This window comes from Ceratosolen solmsi, unplaced genomic scaffold, assembly GCF_000503995.2.
Source record: "Ceratosolen solmsi marchali unplaced genomic scaffold, CerSol_1.0 scaffold57, whole genome shotgun sequence".
NCBI lineage: Eukaryota > Metazoa > Arthropoda > Insecta > Hymenoptera > Agaonidae > Ceratosolen > Ceratosolen solmsi.
This window is the reverse complement of record NW_011948427.1, coordinates 6,009,586-6,027,048: the sequence shown is the minus strand read 5'-3', so window position 1 is coordinate 6,027,048 and position 17,463 is coordinate 6,009,586. Positions and strand designations below refer to the sequence as shown.

Below are 17,463 nucleotides of genomic sequence, written 5' to 3'. Positions count from 1 at the left end.
ATATAGTTATCTTTCTGTATTCCATTATCTTATATATTATGAAAATTGATATAGTGAATTGAATTACTTGAACAATTTTTAAATAAATCTTTTAAAAAAAAAAATAACACTTATCAATATGTGATGCATACATATAAACTTTTATGAGTTTTACCTTGAGAATCCACTCTATTTTTATCTTATGGATATTTTTGAATATTAATTGATATTGAGTATTAAAACTATTTTAAATCATTGTAAAATCATTTGATTTATCTTAAATTATTCTTCATAATAGAACTAAATTTTATATTTCATTATTTACATTTTATTATTTCAGATATTAAACATATTAAATCCTAACTATAGCTGAAATAATATGAATTCAAAAAATTAGAAAGTTATAATTGAATAAATAAATGATTTGAAAATTATTAATACCTAATATAATTAAAACTTAAAATCTGACGTGAAATTAAAAAATATTTTATTGATTATTTTTTAAAATATATTAATAGAACATAAGATCGAAATTCATATACAGTCAATACATTATTCAATGTTCAACTTAAATATTTTTAGTAATTTGTTATTAATTTTAGTAATTTATAAATTTTTTAGAGACAATTATAAGTATGAATATAAATATAATATCACTGTTAAAAATAATTAATATATAGTTTAATCAATATACTACAAAGGTACGCAGTAGTTTGATATTCTATTAAATTGGAAATAAAAACGTGGTATTTAAATTTCAATTTATGACTTTATACTGCTATCTTCAATCGATTACAAAGCCTAGAATAAGATTTACAGAAGTGATAGATATTTCTTTCAGATCTAAAATTGAATGCTATTTAGCATCTTTTAAGTATATGTAGAGAAAGTCTGGTTTTAATATTCATCATAGCATTTCGAAATAATAGGTTTTAGTCTTTCAGGCTACATAATCTTTAACATAATTGATATACAAAGAAAACACTGTATAAAAATTATTCAATTAGTTATAAATATTTTCATTTCAAAGTTAGTCTGCATAATTGAAAATTATGCATTAATTTATATTTTTTAATCGGAACTCTATTTATACTAGCTTATATTTTTTAAAGTTTTATAAATTTTAATTTAAATATGAAAGTAAAGTTATAAATATGCATGGCGTATGTGTTGATAGATGTATGTATTACATTTGTAGTATAATATATGTAAGCATGCATTTATATATTATTATATTTTAACAATTTATGTAAAAAAATTAACGATCTATTTTTTCGTTTTCAACACAATTTTTTACTGAAAAATTCTAATATTTTTTAGTATAATTAAAATAAGGTCTAATATCAAATATCTATAACCTTTTAAAGAAATTAATTAGCTCTAAAGTATAAATTTATAATTACAATTGAGACTGATGTATAAATTAAAATATTATTATGATTAAAGTGAAGTACTTCTTAATAAGGCAGTAAATAGTATGCACAAATGATAAAATTTCTAGAGAAAATTTATTAAATCCTAAAATATTTAAAATTACTATTAGTTAAACTTACCTTACCCATGCAACATTTTGAGTTATGAACTTCTAACATAAATGTTTCCTCTCATACTAGGAATGATGTTAAAAATGTATCACTAAAACCACTATTGTATTTTACTTTTTTGTATTATGGAACATTTTTTGTATTATGATTACAATATCCATATCTCTTTACCTTTTCATTTATTTAAAGCGCTTGGTTATTCTTCGAACATTTCAATCACTTCATTCACATTATCGCTTTTCTTTTTATCTCGCTTTCTGTTTTAAATAATCTGACAAGTAATTAATTACATGTAATAGTAATTGAATATAAAAAATTAATATAATAGTTAAATCAACTGTATATTTTTGTAAATGAACAGGAATTCACACTATGTTTGTACATTCGCGAGCGCGCACGCGCGCGCACACACACACACACACACACACACACACCATCACACAGAGAGAGAGAGAGAAAGAGAAGGAGAGAGAGGCACGCACACAAACTGAATGTAATTAGTAAAAAAATACTATTTTTAAAACGATTTAAATAAAGAATTATTCAAAATATTTATTTGTTTCACCCTATAAACCGTATTAGAAAAATCAAATATTAAAAAAATATTTATGTGTATAGAATGATCGATTACGTTGTATGATAATTAGAAGTAAATTATTTTATTAACTAATTTGATAAGATTTTCATACTTCTATTCTTATACAAGTATCAGAATTACAGTTTTAGTATGAACTTCAGTAATCGACATCCATTCCAAAGAATACAGTTAACTTTAATAAGTTTACTAACTGCAAATTGGATTCCAGAGAACAGAGAACGCGAGAAATTTATAGTCCCCACTAATGGTAATTAATATCGTCAACAAATTAATTTCAAAGATCAGTAAATGAACAAAAGCATATAATTTAACGGTAATTGATATAATTTTCATTCGTGATATGCTTCAATAGCAAATAAATTGTTTGTTATATAGTTAATAATTTACAATGCTCCATCCTCAATAATATAATATTTGTAGTTTACAGTTTACTTTGAAATAGAAATTACTCGTTGACTTTTGAGAAAAAAATTCATTATGAGTCTATACCGTAGAAAGTGACTTACATTGGCTGCTTAAAGAAGCTTGACAGTGGTGCGCAAGCTCCTTTTTTTTAAATCGTAAGACCCCGCGCGCTTTTCACGTGGGTAAGACCGAATGTTTACAGACGATAGAGGAGACGTATAGCTATAAGTACGCACGAGTCCTGATGAAATAAATCGTGCAAATTTATTTTGGATATAACTCGGCATAATGCGTGTGCTATTTGTCAGCAAACATTTTACAACGAATAACTACTAACATGCGAGTAATTTTTAAATCTATATTTAAAACTTTTACTTTATAGATTGGATAGAATTTCATTGAACAACGAATTATTATCTACAAAAATTACTTTTATATTAGACTTATTTCTAATTACCTCAAAGAAATAAATTAATCACTACCATATATTGTTTACAACATAAAATGAATCTACACGAAAAAATTAAATGTGAATTGTTACAAAGGTTTACAAATGTAAACGTGCGATGAATATTTTTTCCTAGTTAATCAAATATTTTATATCTATGTAGAGCATTTACCAATATATTTGACACTATTTCCCACTATTTCCCACTATGCATGAATACAAAGCATATATCTTTAATCTTTTCTTCTACTCTTTCTTCTCCTTAAATAATAAAACTACTGCTCAACTGCCGATAAAATACTTAGAGTTCGAAATCGTTACTGAATGTTTGAAAATACAGCTCGAATTTACAAGGAAACATCCGTCTCACCACAATGACAAACAATAAGTAACGTTAATTTTATGCGTTAATCGCGTCGAAAACTCCGTGTGCATATTACATACGTATATGTATGCGACGCGTATAGAGGCATTCCAACGGCTAAGAAGGGTAAGATTTCGCCAAGTCTCGCGGCGTTCGTTTGCGAGAGGCTGCCGCTTATCTCGTGAGACCCCGTGGGAATCAAGCCGAAGGAAATCAATATTTCACTAGAATTAGCTACGCGAATAAGCGAAAGGAAGGTGGTGAGAGCCGAACAATCGGATCGCTCGAAAATCGAACGAAGAGTCGATGCAAAACCGGATGCCAATCCAGGATAATAGGAGCGCGGCAATAGTATGCTCGCGCGATTACGTGTAAACGTATTGCGGCCGAGTAAGAACGAGAGCGGCAAGTTTTAACATTAATGACAATAGTCGCGAAAACTCCACACGCTAGATAAAGTGTTATAATGGCCGAAACGTGCCACTGCACGGCACATCAAAGTGTCCCATGCGCGGGCTGCCATCACTGGCGCGTGCACGTGCGCGGCTGCGCCGTCGGCCTGCGGACGAACGGCTCCAGCCGTGGCGGCCGCTTGGCGTCTACTGCTGACAGCGGCACACCAATATCGTTCAAACCTCTCTCTCTCTGCCAGCGACCCCCCATTGTCGTTCACCCCTCTCTCTCTCTCTCTCTCTCTCTCTCTCTCTCTCTCTCTCTCTCTCTCTCTCTCTGTTGCAACTTTAAAATACGACGCCCTCAGTAACATTCCTTCGCGCGCGCCTTATCGCAACGAATTTTATTTTAGTAAACCGACTGCTCGACCGCTTCGCGCCCAAACTCCTTGAGCCTCGCACACCTCAAATTCCTCGGAATTTCACATCTCCATTATACAGGACTTTTCCTGTTATCTTAGACTTTCTTCGTTACAAAGCGTTAAGGGCTATGTTTAGTAGCTGCCAGACTCATTGCAGATTTTGCGAAAAGTACTGTTCACTCAAGAAAACGCCACTGGTCGTTTACAACATTACGTATTTTCATCTGAAGTCCTGCAAGGTAATCGTTTATTTGATCTTTGTGATAACGATCCGACTTACGTTTTATCTATTTTTACGTAAGAAAAGGCTTTCCTTTGTCAAAGATTGATGAATTTTCAACATTAATCCAATATAATTGCTTTATTCGTGTTATCGGATTATATCAAACCATTATTCGTTGCAAAGCTAATTTAGATTAAGTGATAAAAATGTATTAAATGTATAAATTTTATGTATAATTAAAATCTATTTATATTATTTAAAATTTACATTATTTTGCACGCATTAACCCTATCAAAAATCCATGATAACAAACGTAGCTATAAAATTATAAAAAAAACCGTTCGTGATATTAATTAAGTCTTTCTCCAAATATAAAAAAAATTTTAATTTTAATTTAAAACTGAAGTAAATATTTTAGAATATATACCAGTACAATTCTAATCAATAAAATTATATATTATTCGCAAGAAGTTTTGAACAAGCACATGTTATGTATTGTTTTCTAAATAATTTAGTTTTAGAAATAATCATTTTATATTAAAAAAATAATTGCTTTTATAATTAACCATTTTATATATTTATTATTGTTTTATGTTAATTGGAACGAGGATGATATTTTAATTAGAAGAATTGGGTTAGAGATATAAATATATAATCGTGTAATCAAAATTGAGCACTCCATGCGCGATATTCACAATGTTTTGGCAATCAAACAGAAATCTTTTTCAAATTATTCAAATAATGAATTCCAATAAGGCTTTTCTAATTTTAACAATTAAAATAAGCGATTCATTTTTTAGTAAGGATAATTATCAAATTATGAATAGGTTTTAAATTCTTAATATTAAAAAACTATTGATAAATTATTTTATATACTTTAAGAATACAGTGGATATTACTCCTTAGTAACAATTGCTACATATACATTATTTTTTATGCAATTAAAAGTCTTTCTCTCAACTATATAATATTTTATTCAACTATGTAATAACTACAAAAACAGTAAAAACATTAAATGATTAGCATGAATTCCTTTTTCTATTATAGCTTTTAAAATGACCAAAATCGACAACCTTTATTCTATTCTCATTAAATTAAGTTACAAATTATAAATGAAATTCCGTCTTTACTTAGTATATACAAAATTCAGTTTTAATATTTTGCATCTTCTTCTATAACTATTATTAGTTTTTAAAATACATTTTCTTATAAACTTAATTGATCGATAGTTTATTTGAAAACATATATTTCATCTACATGATAAGATAGTTTATCCAAAAACAATACTATTTTAATTTTTTCAAAATTATTTCTCTTTGCAGAGATATATATTCTATAGTGTAGAGAAATATAAAATGTAATATGTCGATATAATGCTAATTACTATTTTGTTAGAACGTGTGATTTATATATTATAGTAAATAATAAATTGAATTAATAATTGAATGTTTTAATTAGTAAATGGTAAAATTTAATTATATTATCTATTAAATAATTTGCATCTCACAAAATTTATAAAAATTTACTTATAATATTGAAAGTTCGAAAATTTTCGCATAACTTTGAATAATAAATGTTTGAAAATAAATGTTCGAATAACTTTCAATGTTACTTTAGTTAAAATTGCAAAAATATAGTTCGAATTTCATTGCAAATATATAAATGATGTTTCTTTATTATACTTTGTACAGGTCATAATAATATCTTAATATTTTTATAATATTCATGACTGCATTTATCCAAAAATATAATTATCGGACAATTAAAATGAAATTACTAAAATGTGGCTAAATACAATTTTGTTTTTTGTATTTAATCTTTTACTTTTTAATACAGTAAAATTCTCGACTATTTGTTAAATATTACTTAATGAGATCACGTCATTACAAAAAAGGATAAATAATTATAAAAAATTCTTTAAGTAAAGTTGTATATCAGCATGTTAAGTAGCAAAATCTAAGGAATAATATATCTATTCACACACTTAAATATTACGCTTTCTTATAAATAATACTTTTAAATACTTTTCAATAATAAGCTACCCGGCAAATGAATAAGGGGCATTAAACTTATTTTGAAAATAATATAACTATAACTAAATATAAATATAAATATTAAAGTTAAATTATGATTTTTCTTAAATTTTAAGTCTTATACAAATTATTTATTCTAAAATTCACTTCCACGTCAACAATATTGAATCACATAAAAATATTGAAGTTAATAATAATTATTATCGAAGAAATTTCTTTGTATTTTATTAGAAATATAAAGTTTGTGTTTTCATATAAAATTTCTCAATAAAGCCTTAGAATTGAAGTTTATTCTTAATTATGGATCGAACATTTAACTTGAAAATTCTAATATTCGATATTTTAAAAATACTATACTAGTTATTATAATATACTAGTACTAATAATATAATATATTAATATAATAATATAATAATATTATATACAATAATATACTAGTTACTATACTAGTATACTTGTACTTTATGTACAAATAGTAAGACTCACGCTTCCATTCTGATTACTAAACAGTATAAAATTAAATTATAGTAATTAAAGTATATTTTTTATATAAATTAATATATCATAAATATAAAATGATGAAACTAACGGCATTAATTGATACATTAGTATTTTTATTTATGTATTTCTTATATTCCTATATTACTTATATAAGTTATAATAATGTAAAAGTTTTTCAATAAAATGAATTGAATACAGATTTTTTTATATATAATTGTATAATGAGTGTATATACACATATATATTTTATAATATATATATATATATTTATTTATTTATTCATTTATTTATTTATTTATTTATTTATTTATTTTTATATTCATTCGTTTTAATATGAAATATGGTCTATATTATAATTAAGCAACTTAAAATTTTCTTGAAAATTATATATTCATTTTAATATCATATTTTATTTAATTAATTAAATTTATTTTAAATTCAGCTGTACAATATTATTTAAAAATATTTTACATTAATTTATTTCTAACTTCCTAAATAAAGTAAATCATAGAATGTAGGGCATAATAAAATTAAAAAATTAATTTATCTTATAAATACTGAAATTTTAAAAGTTTGTGTCTATTTCTTTAAAATGTAATATATAGACTAATAAATTTATAATTTATCGATTAACTAAATAATGGAAAAAAATTTTAAATAATTGTATATATATTAAATTCTTCAGAAGTAAATACTAGATTTAAAAATACAACATTTATAATATATATATCGTAATCTAAATAAGCCAAACTAGTTTTCAATGTTAGAAATTGCTTATTAAAATATTATATAATTGTAAAATGATTGTATATTTATTTTGTATTATTTTTTCCAAAATAATTAATTATTTAATAAAATTAATAGATCTTATAGCAAAAGTTGGAGAAATATTATTTGAAATATTGTTTTACGTTTACCATACTGTAAATAATAATTTTTCAATTATAGTAATCAATTAGATAGAATAAATGATTTATAATATAATTAAAATCAATTGCATTATTTTTACATATTTTTCAAGATTATTTTGCCTTAATTTTTTTCTTCCCTTGCATGCACGCTATTGTCATAACGTACCAACTCACTTAACTCGCTTATTCACGATCTCTCTCACTTTCGTCTCCCTCTTTCTCTGTTACTCCCCCCCCCCTCTCTATACTTATATACGTATATATATATATATATATATATATGTCTCTCTCCATCTCTATCGTTGTTTTTCGATTGCTTTAAGTTTACCAGCTTTTTTTCTTCATCTGCAGCATACGCGACAAAACTTCGTACTGAAACCGACGTCGAGACTGAAAACTTCTCTATATACCATTCTGCACCCCTCCAAAGAAACAGATGAGAGGGCGAAATTGACGGTCGTATCTTCCTTCTTCGGGAAAACTTTCTTTCTCCCCCTCCTGACTTTATCAAAAAGTTTTACCGCCATGCGAAACAGGAAAGTTATAACTTTAGAGCGCATATAAAGACCTGATATTATTCAGCCGATTTAAAAAATTTTATTTCCTAAATTTTAGGCTTATATTTAACGATATATAATTTATCATTTAGAAATTCTGTCATTATATTTTAAACTATTAAAATATTAACAGTTAGAATATCTATTACAATAAAAGGATTCTCTCCTATAGTAAATCCTCCTCGAATATAAAATTAGAACTTAAAGAAAACAAAGCTCAAAAAGGTGTTTACAATATTTCTTGTAATTGAATAAATGCTTAAAAGAAATTAATTTTCATAGTACAATTTTATATATTCAATAATATTGAATAAAAAAAAATTAAGTGATTGATTAAAACTTAAGAATACTGCTTTAATAGAACAATAAATACAAGAATTATTCGATAATTTCAGATTCGATGATTTCCTAAGTATAGTAATAGTTGAATTTAAAATCAATAATTGCTCTATATTGTATTTAATAAGAAATCTTATTTAACATCATAAAGACACTGACAATAAATATCATAAACTTTACGTCAAAATGACTATATATTATAAAAACTGTTAATGGTAAACAGTAATTAAAATGAAATTAATATGTTTATTCGAATTTTAAATAAGTGATCATTTCATTTTATACTGTTGATAATTTCATTAAATTTAAAAAATATATAAATTCTGTGTGTGTATGTGTGTACATATTCCTGGCATTATAAAGATGCATCTATATTTTATAATAATAGGTATGAATGTAAAATTGCAATGTATATTTATATAAACAATTATATAAAAACGAATACAAAGACATCTGTGAGACAATAATGCTACAAATGTAGGAAATAGATAAGTGTTATATACTATATGTATTTGTTTATTCTTTGGATATAATTTTAATATAAAAAAGAATCATAATATACATCAAAGCTCCTCAATTTTCGCATTGACATTAAGTAGAGAAAACTAAAACGTTATTTTAAATTTAATCGCCAACCTCCACATCATATACTGTAAATGTAATATGCATGAACCCAAAAAAACGAATCAATGTAATATTCATTGATTAGATTATTCAAAAGCAATATCTCATATAAAAATAATAAAAATGTAAATGCAATTACTAAATAAAAATCTTTACAGAAAATTAATGTCAAAATGTATAAAAAAATTAAAATAATACCAAAATTGTATTTATGTATTCCATAATTTAGCTATTTATTGTAATATAATGTATATATAAAAATTTATAACAATTTGTAAGAAAAAATTCTTACAATTCTATAATTAATATAAATAAAGAAAATTTATTTATTTCAATGAAGAATAGTTTTTGATAAATTAATGAATACTATAAAAAGAAAATATTTAGAAAAGAAATGTTTAAATACTGTATTTTTATATCATGTGTCCAACTTTTATCATTTGCAAATAATTTTTTTTTTTTATTCTTTTAAATAAGTATGTTTAAATTCATGACTAATTAAACTTCATTAGATCAGTAACTTTTGAAAAAAGTTCATTCTGAATCATAACATTATAATAAGATAATAATGTTAAAGATTATAAATTAATTATAAATTGTACGTCGATCTAAGTACGTTAGTAATAATGTAATATTAAGATTTTATATTTATATATCAACCGTGATAATATATTAATATCCAATACATTTTTATAATAAAGATATTTATTATATGATTACTCATATTGTGTGCAACTTAAATTAAAAATAAGATAACAAAAATAGTATTTTAGAAAAAATAAATTTAAGATTAGAATTTAATTATTTATATTCTAGTATAAAAATTTGCTATTTCGTATATATTTAAAAGGCATATAATAAAATAAATAATTAAAAGAATTAAAATCATAGAATTTTTTATTTTAATTATTTTTACTATAAAATTTATCAAGATATTAAAAATAATAATTATTTTATTTTAATCATACAAAATTGTAATTATTATTATTTTATAATATTCTAAATACAGTTATTTTTTAAGAATCGCTATTTGATTAAAAACTAAAATCAATAGATCTTAATTAAAAAATTATATACATAAATGATAAATGAATAAAATTATGATGTATTAAAGATGAAAGTAATATTATAAATAACACAATCGATTAAATAATAAAATTGAAAATTAATTATTGCATTTCTTATAGATATTAACAAGGAATTCACAAGAATATTATAAGACACTCTATAATATTCTAAATTTGAATTAAGAAAATACTTTATTATATATTGCATATACATTTTATTATGGAAACAATGTAATCAATTTTCAGATTAGTTGTTGTAGCCTTTATTTATTTAAATAATTTTGAAATTGTATACCGTTCCTGATTCTATGCATGTTTTATTTACTGATTAATCATAGTATTAGTAGTTTATTAATAGTATATTATTAACAATTGGTAATCACTGCAGAAAAATGCAAAGATAATAGAGGTAACTTCAAATTTCTTTATCACAAACGTATTATTGACATTTATATTTTAGCAATTATTGCCTGTTATTAAGGCTACTAAAATTCAATAGTTCTGACCAATGAAAATAATATTGATGCTAAGGCTTTAAAAAATAATAAAAATATTCTTTTTTAATTATGAAATAACAAATCAATAGATTATTAGATGTTCTATTAATAAAAATGTATTTTATTATCTGCGCTTAGAGTAGGAATTTTACATATTTGTTCATTTATTTGTTATAAAAATAAAATTCTTTAATGTACCTAATCAATAAATACACGTTTCGATCTAATTTTATACGTAACTGTGTACATTATTGTAGTAATAAATTAATATAAATTGTTCATGAATTCATAATGAATCTGTATCTACTGCAACATTCAACATCATAGTATAAATTTAGAAAAAATTAATACATAGAGTTTAAATGGAAAAATCATTTTTTAAAAATAATATAATTTTTATAAAATATGAAAAATATTTTTAAAATGATACAAAATTTGCAAAGATTAAACAAAAACATTTACTTCATAGTATTGATTTTGATTACATTTATATTTTTTCTTTTTCATTGATTTAATTAAATAACTTTAACCATAAATATATATTAAAATATATTAATTTATCATGTATTTGATAGAGTAAATATCAATTGTTATTTAAATAAATCAACAAAACAACAATGTGTGTGTGTGTGTGTGTGTGTGTGTGTGTGTGTGTGTGATTTATACATTGTTTAGTTCACTTGTATTGATTTTTAGACAATACAAGAAATTATATAAGATATATCAAAAATTTATAAAATGGCGCATCGTTTGAAAAATCACAATATATTAATATCACAGTTTATATGCATCATCGCATGGTACATCAATTAAAATAAAGACAAATCCTTATCGTGAACTTGATTGCATTTGCGCATGCGCGTCCGTGATTACTAATGACATTTGCGACAATGAAAAAATTGTAATGTAAAAAAAATGCTTATCAATAAGGAAAAAAAATATGTTTAATGTAAATTAAAATTACAGAGATAAGAAATGGAAAAGTGAGTAAAAGAAAAAGTATGAGTGGGCGGGAGCGTGAGCGAGAAAAGGAAATGGCAGAAGAAAACGTGAGAAAGAAAGAGAGTGTGCGTTCGCGTATGCGCGCGCGCGTGCAAGTGTGCGCCTGTGTACGATTAGAGAGGGCGTAAGAGAGACAGAAAAATAACATTGAAGAAACGTACATAATACACACAGCTGATATACTAGAGTGAGAAATAGACATTTTCTCACACAGCGGATGTGAATTGCGAAAGTTAGTAGTCATACAGTGGCTGAGTCTTCTCGATTTGTTAACTTACGTTGCTTGCGATTAGTTGTCATATAAAATCTAGTTATTAAAGACGCAAATATCAAATAGAAGTGTGCCTGCTTGGCAGTGCGACATCAAACAGTCAAACGCTTGTCTATTCCATAACTCGTCATTGTCGTATTCATGATCATGGAAGTATTAGATCCAAGTGTCTCAAGAGACGATCAGCCATTGTGTATTAACGATTCATTACAAAAAAGCATTAGTAAGTACCCGACATTTACACTTATTCTCAGTTTGTATATTGCAGCTCTGATGTCACCCACCAAACAATGACGCACTTGACATACGAGATTGTCACTGCTTTGTATTATATATATTTATAAAATTTTATCGCTGTTAATTTCAATAGTTTAATATTAAAAATAATTTCTAGTTTGCCTATTTGTATATATTCTTAGAGAATATTAAACCAAATAGTTTATATATCCCAATTTGTACAAGTCAATATTTTCTATACGCATTAAAATATTAAATGGCATTAAATAGCAGTAAATTATATATATATATATATATATATATATATATATATATATATACCTGAATGCATGCATTAGGCTATTAAATATATCAAACAATACATCCGCCATCTATATAATGAATTAGTGCGAGCTTATGAAGTAAACAAGGCACGAAATAATGCATTAAGTCGTGTTGTACATTTTCGAAACCTTGTATATAAATGATTTATTAGTATGAACAATTTTTATGCCTATTTTATTGTCATCAGTTTTTAAAATGTTGTAAGGAATTACAAGTAATTGATTTATATAAAAACATTTCAGGTAATATAAGCATTTTAATACAACTGATTTAATTATCATATACTTTTTTATATCGCAAATAATATAAAAAAAAATTTGTAATTAATTAAACATACATATATAAAAATTCAATATTTAATAATAGATATTTTCATAAAAATATAAAATCATAAATAAGAAAGTAAACCGCTATATAATAAAAAATTTCCATTTTTAAATTTTCGCAGTATTTAAGATTAATATTTAGGGTCAGCTATGTAAATAATTTTATTAACTATTAGTTATTAAAATAAACATTTTAAAGATATTATTAATGTATTCAATGATATGTATAATGAATACACGATATAATTTATTTCTAAGATCTCTTATATGTTATTAAAAAATATAGCTTTTCAGTAATAATTTTTTGTTTATTATATATTTATTAATAATTTAACTTTCTAATGATACAATTATAAATCTAAAATAATAAGTTCTATAATTTATTACGATAATAAAGTATATGCAATAATATAAAATAATTTTAAGCAAGAAATATTTTAAGAAATAAAAATAAATAAAATTAATTGTACACACATTTAGTCCTAATGCATTATTAAAAATAAAAGAATTGAAATTTATATATAAATATATATATATATATATATATATATATATATATGTATGCATGTATGTATGCATGTATGAATGCATGTATGTATGCATGCATGTATGTATTTATGTATGCGTATGGGTATATAACTATAAATTTCTACTTTTTTACAGCTCAGTCACATCCAAGTGAAATATCTGATAGCCAATCATGTATAAAGTCAAGACAAATTTTTGGTTTCCTAGGATTTCTTGGATTTGCTTTAGTTTATGCAATGAGAGTAAATTTATCTGTGGCAATTGTATCTATGGTGAATCAATCAGCAATTCCTCATTCGGATAATGAAAGTGGTGTCGATGCATGCCCAAAAATAAATCCAGTGAATACAACATTTGTTCCAGTATGTTTAAATTATGATGTCACACATATAATATTTCTAATTAACTAAGCTAGATTAATAAAGTGATCTTTTATTTAATAGAATGACAGCATAATAAAATATATTTTATGAATTTACAAAAATATTACAGAAAATTATCATCCAAGCTATTTAATAAATATTCTTTTTTATTAACATAACTTTTATTAATTAAGTTGACGTTACTTAAAAGTAATGTATACAAATATTAGACGTTGAGATTAAGTTTTAACATTATTCACTTAATGATTTTAATAAAATTTTATTGATAAGTGTTGAAAATTTTAATTTACACGCTATTTTATTTCGCATATCGTTAATCCAATTTTTACCTATGTTTTAGAGTGCAGGTGAATTTGCTTGGGATGAAAAGACACAGGGTATTATACTTGGTGCATTTTTCTTAGGATATGTCATAACTAATGTACCAGGAGGTAGAGTAGCAGAAAAAATAGGTGGAAAATTAGTTTATGGATTAGGAGTATTTTTAACTTCTCTTCTCACTGTCATAAGCCCCTTTGCAGCTTATTGGGGTTTGTACCCATTTTTAGTTATTCGCGTTGCTGAAGGATTCACAGAGGTAAATAAAATATTTTGTTTCATTGAATAAATACTAAATAAAAGCAAAGTAAACGTATTAATAGATTGTTAAAATTTAACGAATAGTATTTAGAGAAAGTTACGATTTTTTATATTTAAACGTAATACGAATAATTTGTAATAGTTAAATCTTGCAAATTAATATATGTTATATAGAATAAAATAACATTTGCTTATTTTAATTAAACTATTTTATTCATACAAAAACTAATTTATTTTAATTTTTAGGGAGTTACTTTTCCAGCGATGCATAGTATGTTGGCACATTGGGTACCACCATTAGAAAGAAGTAAATTTGCTGCTTTAGTTTATGCAGGTAATATTAAAAAAAAAAACAATTTTAATTATTTTAAAATATATTTAATTGCAATTTTAATTATTTGCAGGATCAAATTTTGGTACTGTTATTTCTTTACCATTAAGTGGCTGGTTATGTTCTTTAGAGTTATGGGGTGGTTGGCCACTCTCATTTTATTTATTTGGTAGTCTTGGACTAGTATGGTATATATTTTGGTTAATATATGTGTTTGATACACCTGCAGAACATCCACGAATTGATCCTCAAGAAAAGCTATACATAGAATCATTAGTGGAAACAAAGAACGATGTGAGTATAATTTATTTTAATACACTGCTATGTTTTTTTACAATTAAAAATATCAATTTCTCTTATATTGGTATTATAGAAAATTAATTTTTTAACAATTGTTAATTTTATTTCTAAAAAATATTTATTAAATAAAAATATAAATCCTTATTAAATGTAGGATTACAATAATTCTGTGCCTTGGCTATCAATATTTAAATCTCTTCCAATGTGGGCAATAGCTATTACTCAATGTGGTCAGTCATGGGCTTTTTACACCCTTCTGACAGAATTGCCTACTTACATGGACAGAATTCTACACTTTGATGTACAACAAGATGCATTCCTATCAGCATTACCATATTTAACAGCCTGGGTAATCGGTTTGATAATATCAAGTTTTGCTGATGCTTTACTAGCTAGAAACATTATTACTCCACTAACTTCGTTTAAATTATGGAATACAATAGCTTCTCTAGGACCTAGTCTAAGTTTCTTAGGCGCTATTTGGGCTGGATGTGATCGACTTACTGTGATGCTAATGTTATCTGGTTTAAGTTCACTTTATGGTGCTGTGTATGCTGGTAATCAAATGAATCATATTGTTCTCGCACCACGATTTGCTGGAACTTTGTATGGAATAACAAATGCCGCTGCTAATACCTGTGGATTTTTAGCGCCTTATATTATTGGACAAATCGTTAATGGACATGTTAGTATGAATAAATGTATTTAAATTAGATGATACATAAATTGCTATTGAATATTTAAATATTTGAATGCATAGTACAACCATACAAGGTTACAAGATGTTTAAAAAAGTTTTTGTACAAAATTATTTGAACTTATAAAATTCTTTGTTTTTTTATTACTTTAAAATTGTTTATTTATATATATATATATATATATATATATATATAATTATTATAATTATTTTAATTCTAATATTTTATATTTCAATAGGAAACATTGGCACGTTGGCATGTGGTATTTTTGTTAGCAGCAGTTATCAATATGGGAGCAAATTGTTTTTATCTGCTATTTGCATCTGCTACTGAACAATCGTGGAGCAGAAACCATAGCTGATGATGAATATCATAAAAAAAGAATGAAACAATTAATGTGATGAGTGATATCTCATCGAATCGTCTTGCTATCAGCATTTCCAATCTACACGAAACGTCATTTGATAGTTTAATTTACTTCTAAACTATTGTTACATTAAATTTTATTGTACTATGATATAGATTCAAAAGTTATAAGTCTTTCGCTTTAGCGAAAAATGGGTGCAATCATACGTTTGTATGAAAAGTATTTTTTGTTTGATTGAATAATCAAATAGTGATGACTTAAACACGATATTTAGATTTAAGGGGAATTGACGCAAATCCTGACAATATCAGTATAATATATACACGCTGGGTTAGCTCTCTTTTTTGTATAAACCTTAATACCTATAATTGTACATTTATTATTTTCACTATACCATGAATGGCCTTTCTTCCTTATGATACTCGTAAATCTATTCATTAAATCAGTTATTATGTTTTGTTTCTTACTGAAAATACCTAATTAGTTATTAGTATAAAAAAATTGATGTATATTTAAAAAAAAAAAATTGAATTCTTTTGAAGTATATAAAAATATGTATAATTTATTTAAACTTTTTTATACTTTTTGTTAAATTATGTATGAAATTTTGATATACTAATACATACTATTTATATCATATGTATGTAATTTTTACATTATTTTTCCAATCGTTTAATTATGAAATAAAAAATGTATGTAAATTGTGTAATTAGATTAATGACAGATAAGGTTTAATATATTTGTAAATCACTAGTGATTTAGAAAAATTAATTTATTTATTAAATTATTCAATAATTTTTTAAGTAAATTTTATAAATGAAATATTGAAAGCTATCATTATAAACAATTCATGCTCTTAATAAGTTTAAGTGCGTGTTAGAAAAACTCAGTATTCGATACATCAAATTTATGATAAAAAATGTAAAATAATATGCAATCTTGCCAGAACAAGATTTACTGAATGTTTGTATTCAATTATTTTATTAAATTATTATTTGTAACTCGCAATTGCAATATTTACATAATAAATGTTGATATTCTTTTATAAAATTAGTATTTTTAAAATATAAATATGTATTATGATTTAAGTTTTATATTGTTTTATATACATTAATATTTTTACAATATATAGCAGCTTAAAAAATATTAGAATAATATTAACCAAAATCTTTAAAACATTTACTTATTTTGTATAAAATATTCAAATTTTTTA

At 24.3% G+C, this 17,463-nt stretch overlaps 1 protein-coding gene across 3 annotated transcripts; it reads left to right on the top strand.

Annotated features, from left to right (window-relative positions):
• The first annotated feature begins 12,215 nt into the window (after positions 1-12,215).
• Positions 12,216-16,688, top strand: MFS10 (major facilitator superfamily transporter 10). Of its 3 annotated transcripts, none has more exons than XM_011501243.1 (8): positions 12,216-12,400; positions 13,728-13,954; positions 14,316-14,322; positions 14,380-14,552; positions 14,801-14,888; positions 14,959-15,179; positions 15,340-15,870; positions 16,122-16,688. In XM_011501243.1, exons 1-8 carry the CDS (start codon positions 12,319-12,321, stop codon positions 16,242-16,244), a joined length of 1,452 nt encoding a protein of 483 aa, XP_011499545.1. In that variant the 5' UTR covers positions 12,216-12,318; the 3' UTR covers positions 16,245-16,688. The 3 variants fall into 3 exon arrangements, with proteins under 3 accessions (XP_011499545.1, XP_011499546.1, XP_011499544.1); XM_011501244.1 differs by having other exon boundaries at positions 14,316-14,552; positions 14,959-14,970; positions 15,115-15,179; XM_011501242.1 differs by having other exon boundaries at positions 14,316-14,552.
• Positions 16,689-17,463: the final 775 nt, after the last annotated feature.